Genomic DNA, 19,012 nt, shown 5'->3' with positions numbered 1-19,012 from the left:
TCAGTTGCAGGAGTCGATTACAATCATTTTTGGTCAATAGACATAACCTCGAAATTCTACGCACTTTCGAGAAAAAAATTCCAAAAGTTAGGCAAATTTCGACAAAATTAAAAATTTTCAAATCGTTCTAAAAAAATTATTTTCAGTTGCAAGGGTCGATTACAATCATGTTTGGTCAATAGACATAACCTCGAAATTCTACGCACTTTCGAGAAAAAAATTCCAAAAGTTAGGCAAATTTCGACAAAATTAAAAATTTTCAAATCGTTCTAAAAAAATTATTTTCCGTTGCGGGGGTCGATTACAATCATTTTTGGTCAATACACATACCCTCGAAATCCTACCCGTTTTCTAGAAAAAAATTCGAGAATGTGTCAAATTTTTCGACGGAAAAAAAAATTTCAAATTGTTTTGGAAAAATTATTTCTAGGTTCTAGGGTAAAGTACAATCATTTTTGGTCAATACACATACCCTCGAAATCCTACCCGTTCTCTAGAAAAAAATTCGAGAAGGTGTCAAATTTTTCGACGGAAAAAAAAATTTCAAATCGTTTTGGAAAAATTATTCTCGGTTGCAGGGGTCAAGTACAATCACTTTTGGTGAACAGACATGCCCCCGAAATCCTACCCACTTTCAAGAAAAAAATTGTAGAAGGTATGTAATTTTTCGGTGAAATTAAAAAATTTCAAATCGATCTAAAAAAATTATTTCTAAGTTCTGGGGTCAATTACAATATTTTTTGGTGAATAGACATACCCCCGAAATCCTAGCCACTTTCGAAAAAAAAATTCATTACTGAAAATATAATGTCTGATCATGACTATAATGATTCAAAACGCAAACAACGCATATTTTAGCGAAGAATACGTAGAAATTCTAAGAATGTTCGAAAAGTTGAATCTTGACCCCGTAAAGTTAAAAAAACCCCATGAAAAATGGTGCAATTTTCAAACGACCATAACTCCTACAATAGTGAATATATTTCAATGGAATTTTTAGGGAAAGTAGAACTCATAGGTACCTATAGAAAAGTATTGAACAACATTCTCATAGAGCGTGAAGGAAATTTATTAAAAATTAGAAAAACGTTGGTAAGAATTTACAATAGCTTCTAGTTCCATATAGTTATTAATTAGGAAACACAAGTGTTGATTTCGAGTGTCCATAACTGATTGTCCATAGGAGAAGAAGGTTCACTGCTGTCAAACAATGTAAAAGTAAAGAAATTCATCGGCAAAACGCTTTTATTTATATACAAAAATCACAAGTTAAAGTATACGTATTATATATACTATCGACGCTCGATACGCATCCACGCAACTGCGACGGCGTCGTTTATTTTTTTACGCGTTTTACGTGTGAAAGCAGCGTGCACGCATCGGCACGATCCTGTCGTAAGCTGCTGAACAGTGCGCATTACTTTCTTCTATACAAGGTATGATAAAGAATCTCGAAGTATATAGTTAATATACACCGGATCGGCTCGCGCCATATTTTTTTTTCTGTTACGTATAATCCTAGATTAATATACCACGCTATATTTATTTTTATGGTTGCATCGGAGGCTCGGGGTCGGTTCTGTCCATGGCTGGCTCGAAATCAGGTCACGTTTGAGGTATAGTTGGGCTGATTAACCTGCCGAATGGAAAGAGAATCCTGTTAATTACCGAACAACGCTTTCGCGTTCATTATCACGCTCTAACTTACGTTAACACCTAACATTCTCAAAATAATTACTCTAAACCGCGATACGATAATCTACTTTTGTTCCATCGCCTCTGAGAAACTTAATTCAAGACTCCCAAGTGTTGGAAATTCTAAGTAGATTGAAGTACCTTGGATTGTTTTAATTGGGGAGTTCTGAGAAGATAATTGTGAACTCTAGGAAGCGTAATGTAAAGTAAAGTAAAGTATGGGGTTTAGGGGGATGTTCTGAGGATCAAACCTCGGCCAGGTGGTCGTGGTTGACCGCCGTCGTCCTCCTCGGGATGAGCCGCGTTCCACTCGAGCGCCCTTTGGATCTCTGGTGGTATCGGCGGTGCCGTGGGGATGTGAGATCCTTGCACTTGGAAGCCATTCTCGTCGGCTATGTACGTGATGCTGACTTGTTGGCCATCCGGCGCCGTGTAAGAATCCGAACCCTGCGAGACCACCGGGGTCTCGTTGTCCACTTGCTTAGGCTGGCCTGATTCTTGGTGGCTGATCCCGTTGCTCGTCTCGAAGCTAAACAACAACGCAACTGAGTCCCGAATCCAACGACAAAATCATCGCAAAGCGAAATGGTACGAAGTAATCACTTCTGTCGACTCGATGGAGAAGAAAGGGCAGCGTAATTGAAAGAATAAACATTTAAACACGGTAGCTAACGCTCCTGCCAGCGAATAACAATGCAGTTATGCAGAACAGAGATTGCAGTGGGCGACAGTTGCCATTGGGAACGAATACCTGTTATCCCCTGCCCATTGTTTTCACCTTGTGTAATTACTTTGCCCGCTACCTCGTTAAAGCTATCTCCCCGCAACTTGCCGCGCGACAAACTGTACGTCGAACCATTTAAAAACGTTTGTCCCAAGTTTACGTTGCAAACTTCCAGGAACGAGCAGACATTTTTCATTCGGAAACGTTTGACCCGTTTTTCGGAGAACTATAAATTAAAACCGCGTCCCGCGATGCTTCTCTTACGCTTTGATCCGACGCATCCATCAAGAACGATAGAAAAATCGCGTTGAGACTGGCCGACAGTTTCAGAGAAATCGTTCCTCGTTCTGTTGAGCACTTACTTATTGACGTAATTGCCATCGAAGTTTACTTCGAGCTGCTGGGACGTGATCACCGCATCTTTGTCAGCCCCGCCACTGGGTCGTTGAGGTGCCCCTAATGTCCCTGTCGTACAAAGTACGACCGCCACCAACACCTGAAACATATTTTTCGTTACTTAGAATCGCTGGTATAATCGAAAGGTTCGACGAAAGGGCATCGAAAACGAAGCACGAGGGGTGTCAATTAAGCCTTAATTGGAACGCGAGTTTTTTTGAGTTGCTCTTTCCCTCGTGACTTGGTAAGAGAGGTAGCGCATGGGAAATCCGTGGACAATGGGATGCCGATCCCCTAGCGCCGTTTGCAAAACCTTTCGTTCAAATATTCATAGAATTGGTGAAAGTAACGCGGTGGCGTGGCTTTGTGTGGCTGCAAAGGGCAAGCGAAGATGATAATGCCTAGAGGCTGCACGACGCGGTTACGTCAGTCGCAAATGACATTATGAAATACGGCGTAATGGCAGGACGAAAGTGGTACAGTGTAATGCGCCCGTGAAACGTGTAATTTCATTCAAGAACCCCCATCAGCCGCGAATCATCTTCCTCGCCACCCTAAATGTCATCCCGATCGCTTCTCATCCTCGCCTGAAGATTCTTCGCGAAAATATCAAAACAAAAGCAAATTCTCGTCTATCTAGCTCACGAGTCTTCTAGTTTCAGGCACTTGATGTTACTTTTTTTTTATACGAGATTACTTTATTATTAGTTGGTCGAGTTTGATGGATTATCAATTTTGTTCGAAAATCGTCTGCAAGTGACGAAAGATAGGATTGCAAATGGCGAGCTGTAATCCTGCCCGGTGGATCGCGGCGTTTCTAATTACCGATCGCGTTCGACGTCGTCAATGGAACCTTATCCGGGACAGGATTTCATTCTCGTAGCAACGTAATCGATATTTCGCCTCTCCTTGACCGTATGACCGAGCTGGAACAAGCGATCGCTTCCTACGTGTCGTGTACTCGAACAATGAGAGGCGCAGAAGGCCGAGTGTCGGGCGGAAGAGAACAAGGAAGGCCCCCCCATGGGCTATCAGATACTTTTTCACTCTACCAACTTAACGGATAAACGTAAAAAGATTATTGCAAAATGGGGATAGAGATATCGACAGAGAAATCTCGAGAATTATTAAGAATATATCAAGAAAACGACGAGCAAGCACGAAATGTTTCGCAAGCGTTGCACGAAACTGAAGAGGAATGCTGTTCTGGTAATGACGCTACGTCCACCTGTTCTTCATAACGTATAATAAGACGGATTATGAAAGAACGAGAGACAACCAGACGCTTCTTCCATTCATAATGTCAAACGATCACGAGGCAACCCGACTTCGGTCCATTCGTCGATCTTTTCATTTTTCACCGCCCACGCTCGAAACTTCTTCTTTTCTTTCAATTTTATTAAGAAGTTCAATTTGCATATACGATTCGAAAGTATATGTACAAAGCCAGTTGTGAAGATTCTTTTTCAAACGAGAACCACGCAATTCTTCGTTGCAAATTCATACTCTTTTTCCGTTGCAACGATATGCAATTGCGCGCTACTTCGACAACGCGGAAGAACGAGTTTGCGGCATTGAAACTGGGAAAAAATCAATTGGTATACATATCGATCGCGGAAAAAATAAATACAAGATCCGAACTGTTCGATTAATTCCTCGATCGAGAAAAGAATTAAAAAACCAAGAAGAAAGATTCAACGTCTAAAATCTAAAGTGAGCAAGTCATCGACGTATTCAAGGGGTTGAAAACATTTAATTTTCTATTTAAATTTGTTCGTTTATCTTGTTCGAACAATCGAAAAGATGCGAAAGATGTCGCGATCGGAATCCAGAATGGCAGAGGCGCGTGTGCGTAGAAAAGCACTTAGGATCCAACATCGGTGTCACGCTTTATTCCTTCGCGATTGTCCTACCTCGAAGAAAAAGGTGTCGACACGGCTCGTGACGCAATCGGATAATTGTCATGATAATTCTATTCTTAATTTCACGCCCGTTCTGTGTTCCATTGATTTTGATCGTACGCAACATCGCTAACGAAGATCTTCGAACGCCTCGAGGAGGATCAGAGGATAGAGAAGAACAATGCTATCGTCGCGCCCTTACCTACGAATTTTCTACCTTTTTTTCCTTTTTATTCTGTTCGAGAAAGAGAAAATTTCCTCGAGCGACTGAACGGAGGAGGACGCGTCCTGGACAAAACCGGAATGTCATAACGAGTATCCAACCAACGAGTGACATAACGGTAATAACGAAATTTCTACGCGCAGGTAATCGGTTGTAGAATTATCCTGATGCAAGTCATTCGTAATTTAAAAGCTGCGCGTTTATGGCGAAAGGATTGCGACGTCTGTCAATGTTATCATCCGTGCTTTCGCGCCGATACAACACTCCTCGACAATTACACGTTAACAAATTTGTCGTAGCAATTAACGATCGTCTCGAAACGTTCAAAGTTTATCCAGGTGATTCTGAATTTACTTAATCATTATAAAATAATGAAAGTGAAACACGTTTCAGCGATCGTCGATTATCGGAAAATATTTTACACAAAAGCTACTCTTAGGTGGAACAACAATTTTTTTAAACGATCTACCGGACCAAAACACGTTGCAAAATTTGCGTAAAAATAATTTTAGGGCCCCCGAGAGGTTCCATTTTGGTGATTCGATCGATCTCCCTGGAACACCGTAGATCTTGGAAAAGGCACACGCGAATTGCTCCCCCATAACCGCGTAAATCAAATGGTCCCCCCTAAGACAGCTAACACCGTGGATAATTCACGTTTGCCACTACGATGAAAACCGAGTCTCGATGGCTACTCCCGCGTGTCTTACGGACTGAGTACCTACCTTGATAGTGAACATAATCTCTCTGTCACACGGACACCGACGATGAAGCGGTTAGGATGCAGATGGGTTGATACTTGTGCTTCTTCGTCAGATGCTTCGGCTCTTTATATACACGACCGTAGCAACGTGGTACAGTGAAAGGGGTCATCCCTGCCCTCTTCACAATGCACTTCTTCTGACCAGTGCATCTTCGGAAAAATGCGCTCGAACGAGCATGAGCGTCGCGGGATTTTCATCGCGACACGGGAAACGGACGTCGGCTCTCCACGACCGTTCATTTTTCGGCAGCTCGAGGACCCACGAATATTCCCACGTTTCCACAAAATCGCTACAGTGTGGGTGGATCACTCATTATACCTTCAATTAATAATATCCCAAATGGGGAAGCATATTTTATGAGCAGAAAGATTCATACTCTGCAACAACTGTGAGTTTTAATCGATCCACACTCAAACCATTTCTTATCTCATTTTTTAAATATTTAAAATTGAAAAAAATCCAACTTGTCCGCAACGAGGATGAATATAGAACGTAATGATTTTAATTTGCACATATACTCGTGCAATTATTAATTTTTATAACACACGTTACGATACAATTTTTGAGAAATTCGACAAGCGTCAAAATGAAATCATTAAACCAAACATTAATTTTAATATTCGTTATCGAAGCTTCGTCTCTGATTTTAAAATAATTGAATTATAAAATATTTGCCTGGAATTAAAAATTAATTTATTTATTAATATTTTATATTATATTTTATTTTATTTTATTTAAGATTTTATTAATATAAATAATGTGTTATTTCCTCCCTCTGGTATTGCTTGTTACAACTTTATGCTCATTTTAGTTCACTGTATACACTGTTTTACTCAACATGGAAATGTTTAAAACCACAGAATATAGTTATCTATTAAAGGGAATACAAAAATTCAAAGTATAAGTTGCTTTTTCACGCGAAAAACGCCGACAAAAATCGGTTTTTCATTTTTCCTACTACGGCGCACCCTGCCAAAAAATCTGAAAAAATTCAGGGACATAACCAATGACAATATGCATTTACAGTAATTATATAAATCTAGTGTCTCGAAAGCTTCAATACGAAATCGGTATTTTTCTGCGTTTTTTTGCGTTTTTAATTTTTCACACCTAGGATTTGAAATCGAAAAATCGGAAAAAATTCTCAAACACGTATCTCAATAACCACAATGCGCCAGATTTTTTTCATAATTAAACAGTGGGGTATTTAAGCAAATACACTAGAGCGGTATTTAAAAACGTCGAAAAAATCGGTTTTTGATTTTTGCTACTACGGCGCACCCTGCCAAAAAATCTGAAAAAATTCAGGGAGATAGCCAATGACGATACGCATTAACAGTAATTATATAAATCTAGTGTCTCGAAAGCTTCAATACGAAGTCCGTATTTTTCTGTGTTTTTTTGGGTTTTCAATTTTTCACGCCTAGGATTTGGAATGGAAAAATTGGAAAAAATTCTCAAACACGTATCTCAATAGTCGCAATGCACCAGATTTTTTTCATAATTTTCATACTCGATTAAATAGGGGAAATAGGCACAAATTCGCTAATCCGAGTTTTCCCAATAACTACCCTTCGTATGACAAATTTGGTTCAAGGGCACATTTGACCCCCTTATTCGGCTATACCCTTTACACGTTTATCCACAGTGTATGGTGTGCAAACAGTCTAAGATATAAATGGATATTAAAAAATGGAATTAGCATCGTTATTCCGGGCCAATAAGCAACGAAAACGAAGTAGAAATTGGAGACAAAGTATAAATAACGTTTTAATTTGTTTGCTAGAGTCGCGAGTGGGAATGAGAGGAACGTGCAACGAAGATGGAACGAACGAAGGCGAAGCGAGAAGATAATTGATGCTTCGTGCAAGGTTCTACCGGATATTTGCTCAGAATTTTTACAAAATCGAACAAAACACACTACGATCGAACGCTGCGCTGCGTAAAGGGTTCCAGTGTCTAGGTCATGTACGATTGTATAGAACGATTCGATTGTAATGATTTCCTTGAATAGCTTCTTCACGCACGGCTCCGCGAGTCTCATTTGTTAACGTTGCATTCACCCGTTGCACCAACATCGAAACATTTCGGTTCGTTGTAAAACTGTTTGTTTAATCGCATCTTCGTTATTTACCGTTTCTTAGAAAAGTTTCACTCGCAACTTTGCCCGACTGTTGCAACACGGGATGTTTACACTCTCCTAGAATAACAATTATAATATTTATGAGTATATTATAAAATACTTTGGTCAAGCATGGTTTGACATTTAACTATTGCTTTTTCTATTTACGGCGTTAGCGTTTCGATTACGCGGTATCGAAAGTCCTCTGTGAAACACAAAGCGTTCGACGTCGTCCAAATCGAACCTGACGCAAATTTAGGTAAATTACACATGTTACGATATTGGAATATCAGCGTTCTGATACATCAATCTTCTATTTAACCCTGACATTTGCCGCGCCAACGTCCAATCGGCGATAATGCATCAGGGAATGTAATTTTCATGGATTCGCGAAACAATTTTCATACCTCGCCAATTTCACTGACCGCGAAAACTCACCGCGAGACGATACCACGCGGAATTTTGCACGTATCGCGTGGTAATTGCTCGTAGAAAAAGATCAGAACGTAAAGTTGCGTAAACATCAACGATTGACTCGATGGAAAACTATAAACCGCGCAGAAAACTATCGATCTTGGATCAAAGTCCTCGCGTTATCGACGTAGCTAGAAATTTCGATATTTTCATTTCTGAGTTCAGCCTTGGATAGTACAAGTAATCTCTACGATTCTCTGGTTTCTCGTTACGTGATCGAGCGCGTTATGATTCATCGATGCAGTCATGAAAACGGTGAGTCGTTCTTTAAAACGAATCCGACGTAAAAACGATGTAACTGATTTTTATTAGCCCCCCCCCGTTTCCACCGACAAACGCGAAACACATATTGTTCGTCACTAATGAAAATTAATAGTCCCACGCGTGACTTAATTATCGAAACGCCCGCGCGAATGTGTGTTAGTTACATCGATATATCGTCGTTTGTACGAATTTTGTGAATTCTATTATCAATATCGAAACACGTGACGTGTTTTATACTTTGCATGCTCGATTCTTGGCCAAACATTGAACGAGTTCCCCATTGCGTAATACTGGATCGAGTGCACCCATTAAATATACGGCCAAGCCGATTCATCAGCCGAATATCGTAAGGTGGTGCAAAAGTTTTCGACGAAACTCGTCCGTGGCATTAATACCGGCTGGAGACTCCTGATTCGTTATTAATCTTTAGCCAGCCTTTCTCGCGGGATTCCACGGCCATATACCGACATTTACATCGTGTCATTCATGTGACGCGACGTCCGTAACACCATAGAATATTCAGTCTTTTAACGAACGTAACAAGTTCACAGAGAATCGAGCATTTTCCACGTTTCTTTCCTCGTCGAAACGGTAAATAGAAAGAAGGATGGTAAACAGCCGGTGTATCTCGTCGAAGATTGAAATGTCAGAGTTTTCAGTCCTCGACAGCGATCGACCGTCACTTTGGATCGAAGATCCGTCGGACAAGCTTCTTTCTTTTTAGCGACAACGAAAAGGTCAGAAAACTACTCGTCGGAAGGTGTGTCAGCTATTCGCGAACTTATCTTCCCAACAGGCGTATCGTAAATGTATTTAGCGACCAGAGGAAGAGATCGTCCTCGATCGGATAAAGGACAGATCTGGTTGTTCCGGGATCGAGTTCCGTTCGAATAACGCCCCTGATCGCGATCGTATTATCCGTAATGCTAAACGCAAGTCGCTTTCGTGGCATGACGTAGCCCCCCCCCATAGAAACGACTACGTGCCGGTCTCATAATGCGCGTCCTTTGAAGCAGCTTTTCGTGTTGCGTAATCGCATTTAATAACGATAGCCTGGCGATTACCCGCGCCTCGAGATTTTACCTGGTTTCGCTTTATGACGCCTTAAAGGACGCCGCGACGCGAATTTTCACGACTACCCGACCGTCCAACTGAATCATTGCAAATTCCCGCGCGTTGCAAAATGGCCGAAAGAGAAACCCACGGGCGCGTAAAGGAGCGGTATTAACTTACAATCCGGGATTAAGGAGACACATTTCGAGACCTTTCGATGCGCCCAGGTCGACGAACCCAGATTTTCAAGACAAAGATTCTAAACATCGACCTTACAATTTACAATACGCCTAATTGCCATCCAGCGTCGTTTAATCGAAACTAGGAAATGAAATTGCCAGTGGAAGGATCTCGAATAAAGAGAACGATAAAAAGAACTTTCGCGAAAAGATTAAAAGGGGAACTGAAAACGGCCCGCGAGTGTCGCAACACTCCTACGTCTTATTTTTTTTCAGCGAAAAAGAACTCGATGTACCGGCGTGATGCGACTACGCATTAATTTCGTATCGTGATTAAGAACGTTTTAACACTCAATATATAATATTGTTACGCAATGTCCGTTGCAGATGCGCAGTGCAACATCCTCGTAATTACTCAACGCGTTTGGTCACTCGTATCGGTGGGTTTCTTTTATGCCCACGCAACATTTCGCGTAAATGCGTGGACATAGAAATTACACACGCATGTACTGGTAATTTCACTTGTCTTTTGGACTAGATAACAGAACCTGTAAATTCACCGAACTGGAAGAGGAGCCAGGTCTATCCGACTTTCTTTTTTTTCGATCGTCGATTTCATAAGCGCGATGAGCGACGATGGCGTTTTCTTATCCCCATTAATTGGAATTGTAATAATTAATTGTACCACCCCGGTTAGCCTTGATTACACCTCCCGGCTGTGTTCCCCACAATTTTAACCGGACAGCGAACATCGAATGGCTTTTAATTCGTCAGCAACGAATAACTTCTTGTTCCAAAGGCACGGAAGAACCGAAGAACTATTTCATTCGCTGTTCGAAACTATTACACCAAGCAAATGGATTATCTAATCGCATTTCTTTCATTTTTATGCTTTAATTCTAACAGATTAAATAAAGTGGATCAAAGAATTTTAATTAGCTTACGTAAATAAATAATTAAATAATGACTTTATCAATTAGGATTGCACATGAGATATAAAAATTGAAAGAAAGACAAACACGTATATCGAGTCATTGAACGTTTGGGAATACACATTTTATTGGTCCAGAAAAAGATAAAAAACAAGCCATTCAAAGGTATACGCAGGTTTACGTATGATCTGACGTATATTGTACCTTGTATTTGCATAAACCACAGAATAAATTTCCTGCCTTGGCGGAGATCGCTTTCTGATCTCAGAAAATTACTATTTCCGTGAATCGGCGATTCCGTAAAAAAGCAAAGGCATGAAATAACAATAGCATACATCATCCGCGTTTATCTTGGCATGCTGTTTATGAATACCCTTTAATAACTGGTTTTTAATATCCTGCTTGTCACAGCCTCTGATTATGTAGATCTTCAGATAGCGTTGTTTCAAGAATTCCGTGTAATTTACATTTTTATTTGCAACTAAATACACGTGATACACATTTTATCATAAGCAAACGTCGCGATAACGACTCCTGTATCTATCCACGGTTATAGTTCATTTTCCAACACAATTTCCAATGTGCAATTCGTGCAAATGGATCGCCCCCGTCGACCAACAACAATTAATAGACCCTAAAGACCGTGAATAGCGAACCCATCAATTTACGTAACCTCATTATCTTACCTTGTTTCTAGCGAGTTGATTTAGGACGGAATTGTCAACATAAACTTCGTTCAAACATAATTCAACAACATAAATATAAGAAACCGGGACTTCCTCTGCTCTAATATAACGTTTCTCCTAATGTAATAATACGTTTTCAATGTAAACATTCTAAAATTGCGGAAATGTCGTACGATAAACGAAAGTTTTCACTTTTGTTTTTAAAGCGAAGACGACTTTTACGGAACGTTATCGGGATAGCTTTATGATCGTGACTTAAAAGAAATGAAACTCTGATAAGACGTGGCGAGCACTCAACGACGAATCGTTCCGAATTAATTAATTAAACGGTTACGAGCGTTGCGCCGTCGAAACAATGCAAAGTATGACGAAAAAAATACCGCGAAATCTTTGTTCAGCTAAGAAGACTGCGGCGTAAAGATGGGTCAACCTTTCGCCTTGCGATTATGTAAGACCTCGGACTGACTGACCTTTAGGTTCGTTCATGGCATGCGGCATTTACGTAATTTACCGATTACGATGTATTAGAGTCTTTCTGTGCCTAGAAAATAGTTCTTCCCGCTCTAATATTTTTAAGCAGCGCTAAACACGTGTACCCATCCCCCTTTTACACGCCCGCCCTCGACAAAGTGTTTGTCTAATCGCGTTTCAAACCTTTTAACGAGTACACCATGGACGACGTTCATTACGCGTGGGGTTTCTTTTTAGAAATTCCGTCCACGACTGAGGCAACGCGACGTTTTGTTTGCAAATTTTGTACGCATTATGAACAAAATTATAATAGCTGTCGGCCTCAACTCACATATGCATTTACTTCAGAATGTACACAAAATACCAAACGATAAAAAGAAAAAAAAAAAATTATTTTTTAAATTATTTTAAAGAATATTATTAATTAATAATTAATATTAGTTTTAAAGTGCCCTGACTCTAAAATAATTACAAAATTCTATATCTATAATACAAGCTTTTTAACACTTTACCGACCGATAGCCTATTAATCGACTGTTTTACCGGCTAACAGCCTATTAATCAACTGTTTTACCGACCAACGCTTACCGACCGATAGCCGATTAATCAACCGCTACCGGTCGGTAAAGTGTTAAATATTAATTATTTTACATTATTTTTTTAATTCACCTATAACGCGATACGCTTATAATTCGAATTTTAGTTCCATTCAGAGCGAGAAGGAAAGACACACACTTGCTTTCTCTCTTTTACTTTAAGCTATAGCAAATTCATCGTTACACGGTGCACACAATTTTGCGCGAACTGTCTACGTTGCACGTGTTTCTAAAAGACTAATTTCGCGTGTAACTACGAAACAAAAGTAACAAATTACAGGTCTATTCAAAATCTATGCAGGAAACTTTATTATTCAATTGATTCGTTAGAGAAAATAAAAAGGGTGATGTTACAGCAAACAGTGCAAGCTTTAACAACAAACAGAGTTGTTTTAGCCAGTGGGTCTCCCAGACGATACAAAATAATAAAACAATTGGTAATTTCTAGTTTATAATGTCAAACATAAATTGTCGTAAATTGTTGAAATAAATTTTAAAAAATAACTATAATTATGTTTGCAATTATACACTGTATGCCAGTAACATGCAGGTTTTACTATAATAACACAGGGTATTAATGCGGAGGTAGTACCTTCGGAGTACGATGAGAACTTGAACAGTTCTGCGTATAAAAATTATGGGGAATACGTCCAAGATTTAGCAAAGTATAAAGTACAAGAAGTATACGACAGATTATCAGGAGATCCTGTCCAGCCTTCTTTGATAATTGGTGCTGATACTATGGTCACAATGGGTGATATCATTTATGGCAAACCAAAGAACGAGTCGCATGCATTTGAAATGTTGACGAGGTAAAATGATTATGCACGAATGATACCACTGCATTTACAAGCTATACAGATGCATCATATTTTAGTTTAGCGAATAAAGAACATATAGTTTACACGGGAGTGTGTTTGAAAACACCAAAGGCGGAGGTAAACTTTTATGACTCTGCAATAGTAAAGTTTGGAGACATATCCAAAGAACAAATAGAGACATACATACAAACAGGAGAACCTTTGTAAGAGTAAATCCCTTTTCCTTTCATACACAACCATTTCTATTGCGTAAAATTAAAAATTAAAATTTGGTTATAGGGATAAAGCTGGAGGATATGGTGTGCAAGGGTTAGGTGGCTGTCTAGTTGAGAAAATCAATGGTGATTTTTATACCGTAATGGGTATACCTCTGTATTCGATGACAAAACGATTAAACGAACTTTTCTCTAATAAATAATGATGTAATAAATGTAATAAATATTTATAACAAAAACGATCCATATAATTTGAATTCCCTCTCCTCGAATTTCCCCAATACCTAAAATATTTTTTACAATTTTTACAATACCATAATCGCATTTAAAAATGTAAATGAAAGACAGAGATCAATTAACTAAAAATTCTAATATTAAGCGATAATACGATTGAACGTACAGAAATAAAAAATGATAGCCATTAACAATTAGAAGTAACAATTATCGATTTCGATGTTATACCATCAATTTTTTAGATAATATTTTATTAAAGAGATATTGCACGGTCGAAATTTGTAAGATTATTTAAATTTCACGTGGAATGCCGCGTTGCTATTTCGCCAATGCATTTGCGGTGCCAAACGGAAGGGTATGTGTGCACTTTATTGTTTCTTTGCCTGACAGTCCGATTTACCGAAAAGAAGCTGGTATATTTGTGATGTGTTCTTTCCTTTTAAGGTAGAATTTAGGACAAGACAAATTGTTTTCTTCGTGTAATTCGTATAGTTCTATATTAGAAAATGGAGGATGTTCTGGATGAGGTTGTTTCATCTGAAGATTTAAAGGTAAATCTTCTCGATAAAAGATACCGAAATTGTTCCTAACTTTCTTGTGTTTTTTACGTATATTATTAGGGAAAGTATTGGACATAAAATACCTTCCTAGATTAAGCTTTTCGTTTCGAGCTTTGTCTTTAATATGCAATTGCATCAAATTTCTAAACGATTTTTAGAGGTTATGGAAGAATTACGAATTGTTTTTCTGGTTTCAAGGTTGCGGAGATTATTCGTTTACTATAAAATTATAGTACATTATTTTAGAAATGTCACTGCGATGCTCAAAATATGATTCAAATTTTAACGATCTATATATTTCGTTATTTACTTATTGCATCATATATTGCAAATTATTGACCAATTCTTTCAGAAATTCGAACGCGTATACCAAGATCAATTAAACATGTCGTACGTGACGCAAAAAGCACAATTTGAATATGCATGGTGTCTCGTTAGAAGTAAATATCCTGCCGATATTCGAAAGGGAATAATTCTATTGGAAGATCTATATAGCAATGACAGCGAAAGCGAGAAACGAGATTGCCTTTATTATTTAGCCATTGGAAATGCTAGAATAAAGGTAAGATTTTATAGATTCATCCAGATTCCTTTTACAATTAACTTTGTTTATTAATTGTGCATTGCGTATTGCAGGAATACTCGAAAGCTTTAACATATGTTAGAGCATTCCTCAGAGTCGAACCTGGAAACCAGCAAGTACAACATCTGGAGACATTGATCAAGAAAAAAATGGAAAAAGGTTCTTATTAATTCATTCTATCGTCTATAATAGTTAAATAACAGTTTACTTATACTAGTTTATTACTTTATTAGTATTTTCATGGGTCGGTAGTTACTATATTTCGTCAATTTAAGGTTAGGTTAACTTTGGGTTTTTTAATACATCGTATATTCGCTGTACGTTGAAAGCAAGATCAAAAAATAATCGAAAAAAGATAAATTTCTAATCCGTGGTAATTAATTTAGAAAACAGCTTTTCGTATAGGAATGGATGTTTAAGTATTAGAATGGAGAACTTAACAGTATTGATTTCTTTTATCTTCTTGTTCTTAACCGTTGTATGACGCAATTCTAGTGTTCTGCAATCTTGTTAGTTTTTTGGTTAGGTTACACTTGAACGAACTCGGCGTAAATGCGCACTATTTACAACGCGGATAACTTTGAATTTACGAGTGACTTGAAAAAGGTTATGGAGATGACTATGTTTTTGAACTCGTTCTTGTTTATTATGTATCAGCTCTCATTTTGGGTAATTCTTTCGTCGTGTTTAGCGTGGTAACGATTTGATGTCGCTCGACAGAATGAATACACACTGCCAAGGTGATCTATGTTATGATCTACTTTGTTTACAGAGGGCCTATGTGGCATGGCCATCGCAGGAGGGGTTATTATCGGCTTTGCAAGTATCGTTGGCCTCGGGATTGCGATGTCCAAAAAACATTAATCGAAGAAGCAGAAACTTGTAACTATTGCTTGATGTAAATTAGTTGCTTTATATGAAATATTATACACACTTTGTTAACCAAGATATACGTCAGATTTCATAAAGAAAAAAGAAAAGGAAAAATAGTAATTTCGTGAAAAAATTTAATAAACCGCGATATAATTCGTAACATAGAACGAGAGATTTTTTTATACAAACAATAACTAACCCAGAAGTAATAAACTATCGCTTGTGTCGATACCGTGTATTTATTTTTTATTTAAGGTAAACACGTTTTTAGTAATATCTATTTCTTTGGTTCATGGAGAAACATTCCGAACGCGTCACGTTTAGTTGTTTGATCATTTCAATGTATAGTGTTAGATGGATTTATTTTAAATCTACACAGCAGGGGAATACGCGATGCACAGTAGAGAATCTACACCGAAAACCCGGACGAAACTATTCCAAAATTCGTTCAATATTCAGAAATAAATGTCTCAAATATGAATGTGTATATCTGGTAAATGTTTTCTCGTATCAATCGTATGAATTATAGAAACAATCACACAAATTATAACACATGATATGTAAGGAAATGTTACTTGTTTATTTGTGTTATATTGTTAGTCTTTATTCTTAGTCCTTGTGTTTGTCCCCGTTCTCATCTTCGTCTTTGTCTTTATTTGTAAAAAAATTGTAACGCGAGGAGACTTTAGTGAATCCATAGCTTCCTTTAGAAAATGGAGTATGCTTTTCTTTTTACTGTCCTTATGGTCAATACAAGGGGGGCATTTAATTATAGCATTCAATATAATTTTTATAACAAATTCCTGTTATTACAGCTGATAGTTTATGATTTAACAAACAATCTAGTGCCATTTCTATTTCCAATAGCAGGTTTTGGCATATCGACAATAATAATATTTGTTTCGAATTCTTTTGCTCTATTATACAAATTTTCCTAACAAAAGTAAACATTAGTACAGTGTGCCTGATATATGTAACTACCTTGAATAAAAAAAATTTTATTTATATGCAAAATCGTTGAAATTCTGTCCGAATGTTCGGTGCAGGTACCTCGCTGTGCGATTATTAGCTTCTACCAAAGTTTTCAGTACTTCTAGACATAGCTTTTATACATAAAGATGAAACCATTGTACGAACCTATTTAAATGTAATGTTACATAAATCTAACAGAATAAATGTTTTTGTGTTACGTAAACATCTAAGCCTTTGGCGATCGAATAAATTATTTTAAAATTCATTCGGATTTACATTCACGCGTTGAACATGTTGATTGGATGCAGATACCGCGGGAAGATAAATCAGGTGAGATAAATACTTTTTATATATAGATTTATTGATGACTTCTTAATATCCGTTGATAAAGTTGTTTATGTACAAAATAACGCTGGAATATCCCTATAATATTATATTATATTTAGTGACCTATGTTATGGCCCAACGACTCGCTAAAACCACTGCTTCTCCGCTCGGTTCTCACGAGTCTGTACGCGTTTTCTTATTCTTTACGCGAAAATAGCGCCGTTTGCTATTTTTCCATCGAGCGCGTCCGTGTTTCCGTCAGTCACTTTTCCCGCCTGTACTCGTTTTGCAACGCTATTTACAGTTTTGATCGGTTCCAACCGGCGAGAAGGCAGCGAAAAGAAGGCCGCTGGAGCCAGGACCGCGCTCATTATCATACATTTTAATAAAGATTCATTAAATGGGAGAAAATCGTATCTTATAGGCGACGAATGATTCTTATACACGCTATCATCGAAAGTGTATTTACACGCAGCCCGTGAAGACTGGTTGCCGCCCACGGTATAACGTCGATCCCTCGAGCATGCATACACGAAAAAAAATACTTCTTTTTGCGACAAAGGTCACTGGGAATATTCAATAGCGCATACATTACAGGTTACAAGCCATACCATTTCTCTTTGCAATCGTTTCTCGATCAGAAATCATATCACTGGTACAAACGCGCTAAAAACGGCTCAACGAACGTGTAAATGTCGATTTTGATTAAGTAAACGCTGTTAGAAGGTTACCATTGGCAGTGCAAACGATCGAAAACTTGTCGATCGCTCGGTAAGAAGTAAAAACGTTGTGCGTTGGAACCGGTTGGGGATGCTTAAAAGTTTGAGCGAGCTATCCGTGGGTTACATAGAATAGGTGATACTCGGTAACGTGGTCATCAGCGTCGATGAACGCGTTTTCTCCGATACTTAGCATAGGAATTAATTACTCGAGTAGAATGAACAGCTTGAAAATACTTTTAAGCAGCTTTTAAGGATGCATATTGCTTTCTCAATAAGGCTCCGCTATGCTTTACACCAATGTACAGCGTCATCGCGCGCATCTCTCCTCTTGTTTGGCCGGCTGATGATCTTTCATAGTTCTGCCAGGCTTCGTCAAGCCTCGTCACCTCCTCAGTCTTTTTTTTTTTTCAATTGGAAACGATTCAGAGTTTACGAGGTCGAAGAACTGGGGGATTGGACACCGAAGTCAGCCGCTACTACGTTGACAAACGAGCTAGAGCTCTTCCTGGTTCGAGCATTCGCGGTTTCGCGGTTTCTAATCGTCATTAATTACTTCTTCTTTCTATCTTTCAAAGTTCGAGCAGGAATGACGTTTCGAGAGTCCCAGAGATCGAAAATATTTGCTATTTTACGTGAGTTTCGCTTCGAGGATTTTTCTATCCGCGGGAACACTTCCGTTTGTGGATATCCCGAACGAGAAGGAAGTTTCATAACATGTTACGTGGACGTTTGCTCGGAACCAGTCGGAATTCTCGGCCCGTTTACGCGAAAGGAACGTGATGGAATCGTGTGCATAGAATACGAGTTGGGCGCATAGTACTATTTATAATAGATACGTAATACGATATAAACATACGGTCGATCTCGTAAAACGATAGGCCTTACAAACTATCGGCATTAAATTTTGTACAATAATTTAATATTCGTGATTTATTCCACGCTTCTCTCTACCCCTTGCCCCATTATCGAATCTTTTCAATCCACTCCTCATCGACTCGTGTCGATTGACTAGCAACGCGATACGATGCAGCTCACTTAATTTTTAAACGACAGACATATCGTAAAATATATAATTTTTTTTGACAGATTACCCTCTTTTCTCTTCCATCGACTATCTACGATACTTGACCCCGACATTTATAATTACAATATACTTAATTACAATCGGACACTCTAATTAAGGTTCGTTCAGCGCGACGATCCTCGGAAACACAAGAGACGTTTT

General features: G+C 38.5%; 4 protein-coding genes across 4 annotated transcripts in view; 2 read left to right on the top strand and 2 right to left on the bottom strand.

The window, feature by feature from the left end:
• The window catches only part of LOC122402287, a 684,713-nt gene that overhangs the window by 50,872 nt on the left and 614,829 nt on the right, over window positions 1–19,012 (bottom strand). The gene's annotated exons all lie outside the window — the stretch shown is intronic.
• Window positions 1,348–5,781, bottom strand: LOC122402310 (endocuticle structural glycoprotein SgAbd-1-like). The gene is made up of 4 exons (XM_043404997.1): window positions 5,665–5,781; window positions 2,782–2,915; window positions 1,947–2,224; window positions 1,348–1,636 (listed from the first exon to the last, which is right to left on the bottom strand). Exons 1-4 carry the CDS (start codon window positions 5,677–5,679, stop codon window positions 1,632–1,634), a joined length of 432 nt encoding a protein of 143 aa, XP_043260932.1. The 5' UTR covers window positions 5,680–5,781; the 3' UTR covers window positions 1,348–1,631.
• Window positions 12,689–13,719, top strand: LOC122402200 (dTTP/UTP pyrophosphatase). Its single transcript, XM_043404800.1, has 4 exons — window positions 12,689–12,917; window positions 13,051–13,292; window positions 13,358–13,504; window positions 13,581–13,719. The coding sequence occupies exons 1-4, from the start codon at window positions 12,828–12,830 to the stop codon at window positions 13,717–13,719; spliced, it is 618 nt and encodes a 205-aa protein (XP_043260735.1). The 5' UTR covers window positions 12,689–12,827.
• LOC122402308 (mitochondrial fission 1 protein) lies at window positions 14,108–16,930 on the top strand. The gene is made up of 4 exons (XM_043404995.1): window positions 14,108–14,301; window positions 14,663–14,872; window positions 14,947–15,052; window positions 15,666–16,930. Exons 1-4 carry the CDS (start codon window positions 14,257–14,259, stop codon window positions 15,755–15,757), a joined length of 453 nt encoding a protein of 150 aa, XP_043260930.1. The 5' UTR covers window positions 14,108–14,256; the 3' UTR covers window positions 15,758–16,930.

Source organism: Colletes gigas, unplaced genomic scaffold, assembly GCF_013123115.1.
Source record: "Colletes gigas isolate AHSC1104 unplaced genomic scaffold, ASM1312311v1 Colletes_gigas_Sc00034, whole genome shotgun sequence".
Lineage (NCBI taxonomy): Eukaryota > Metazoa > Arthropoda > Insecta > Hymenoptera > Colletidae > Colletes > Colletes gigas.
Note: the sequence above shows the minus strand (reverse complement) of the source record. Positions and strands in the feature narration are given on the sequence as shown.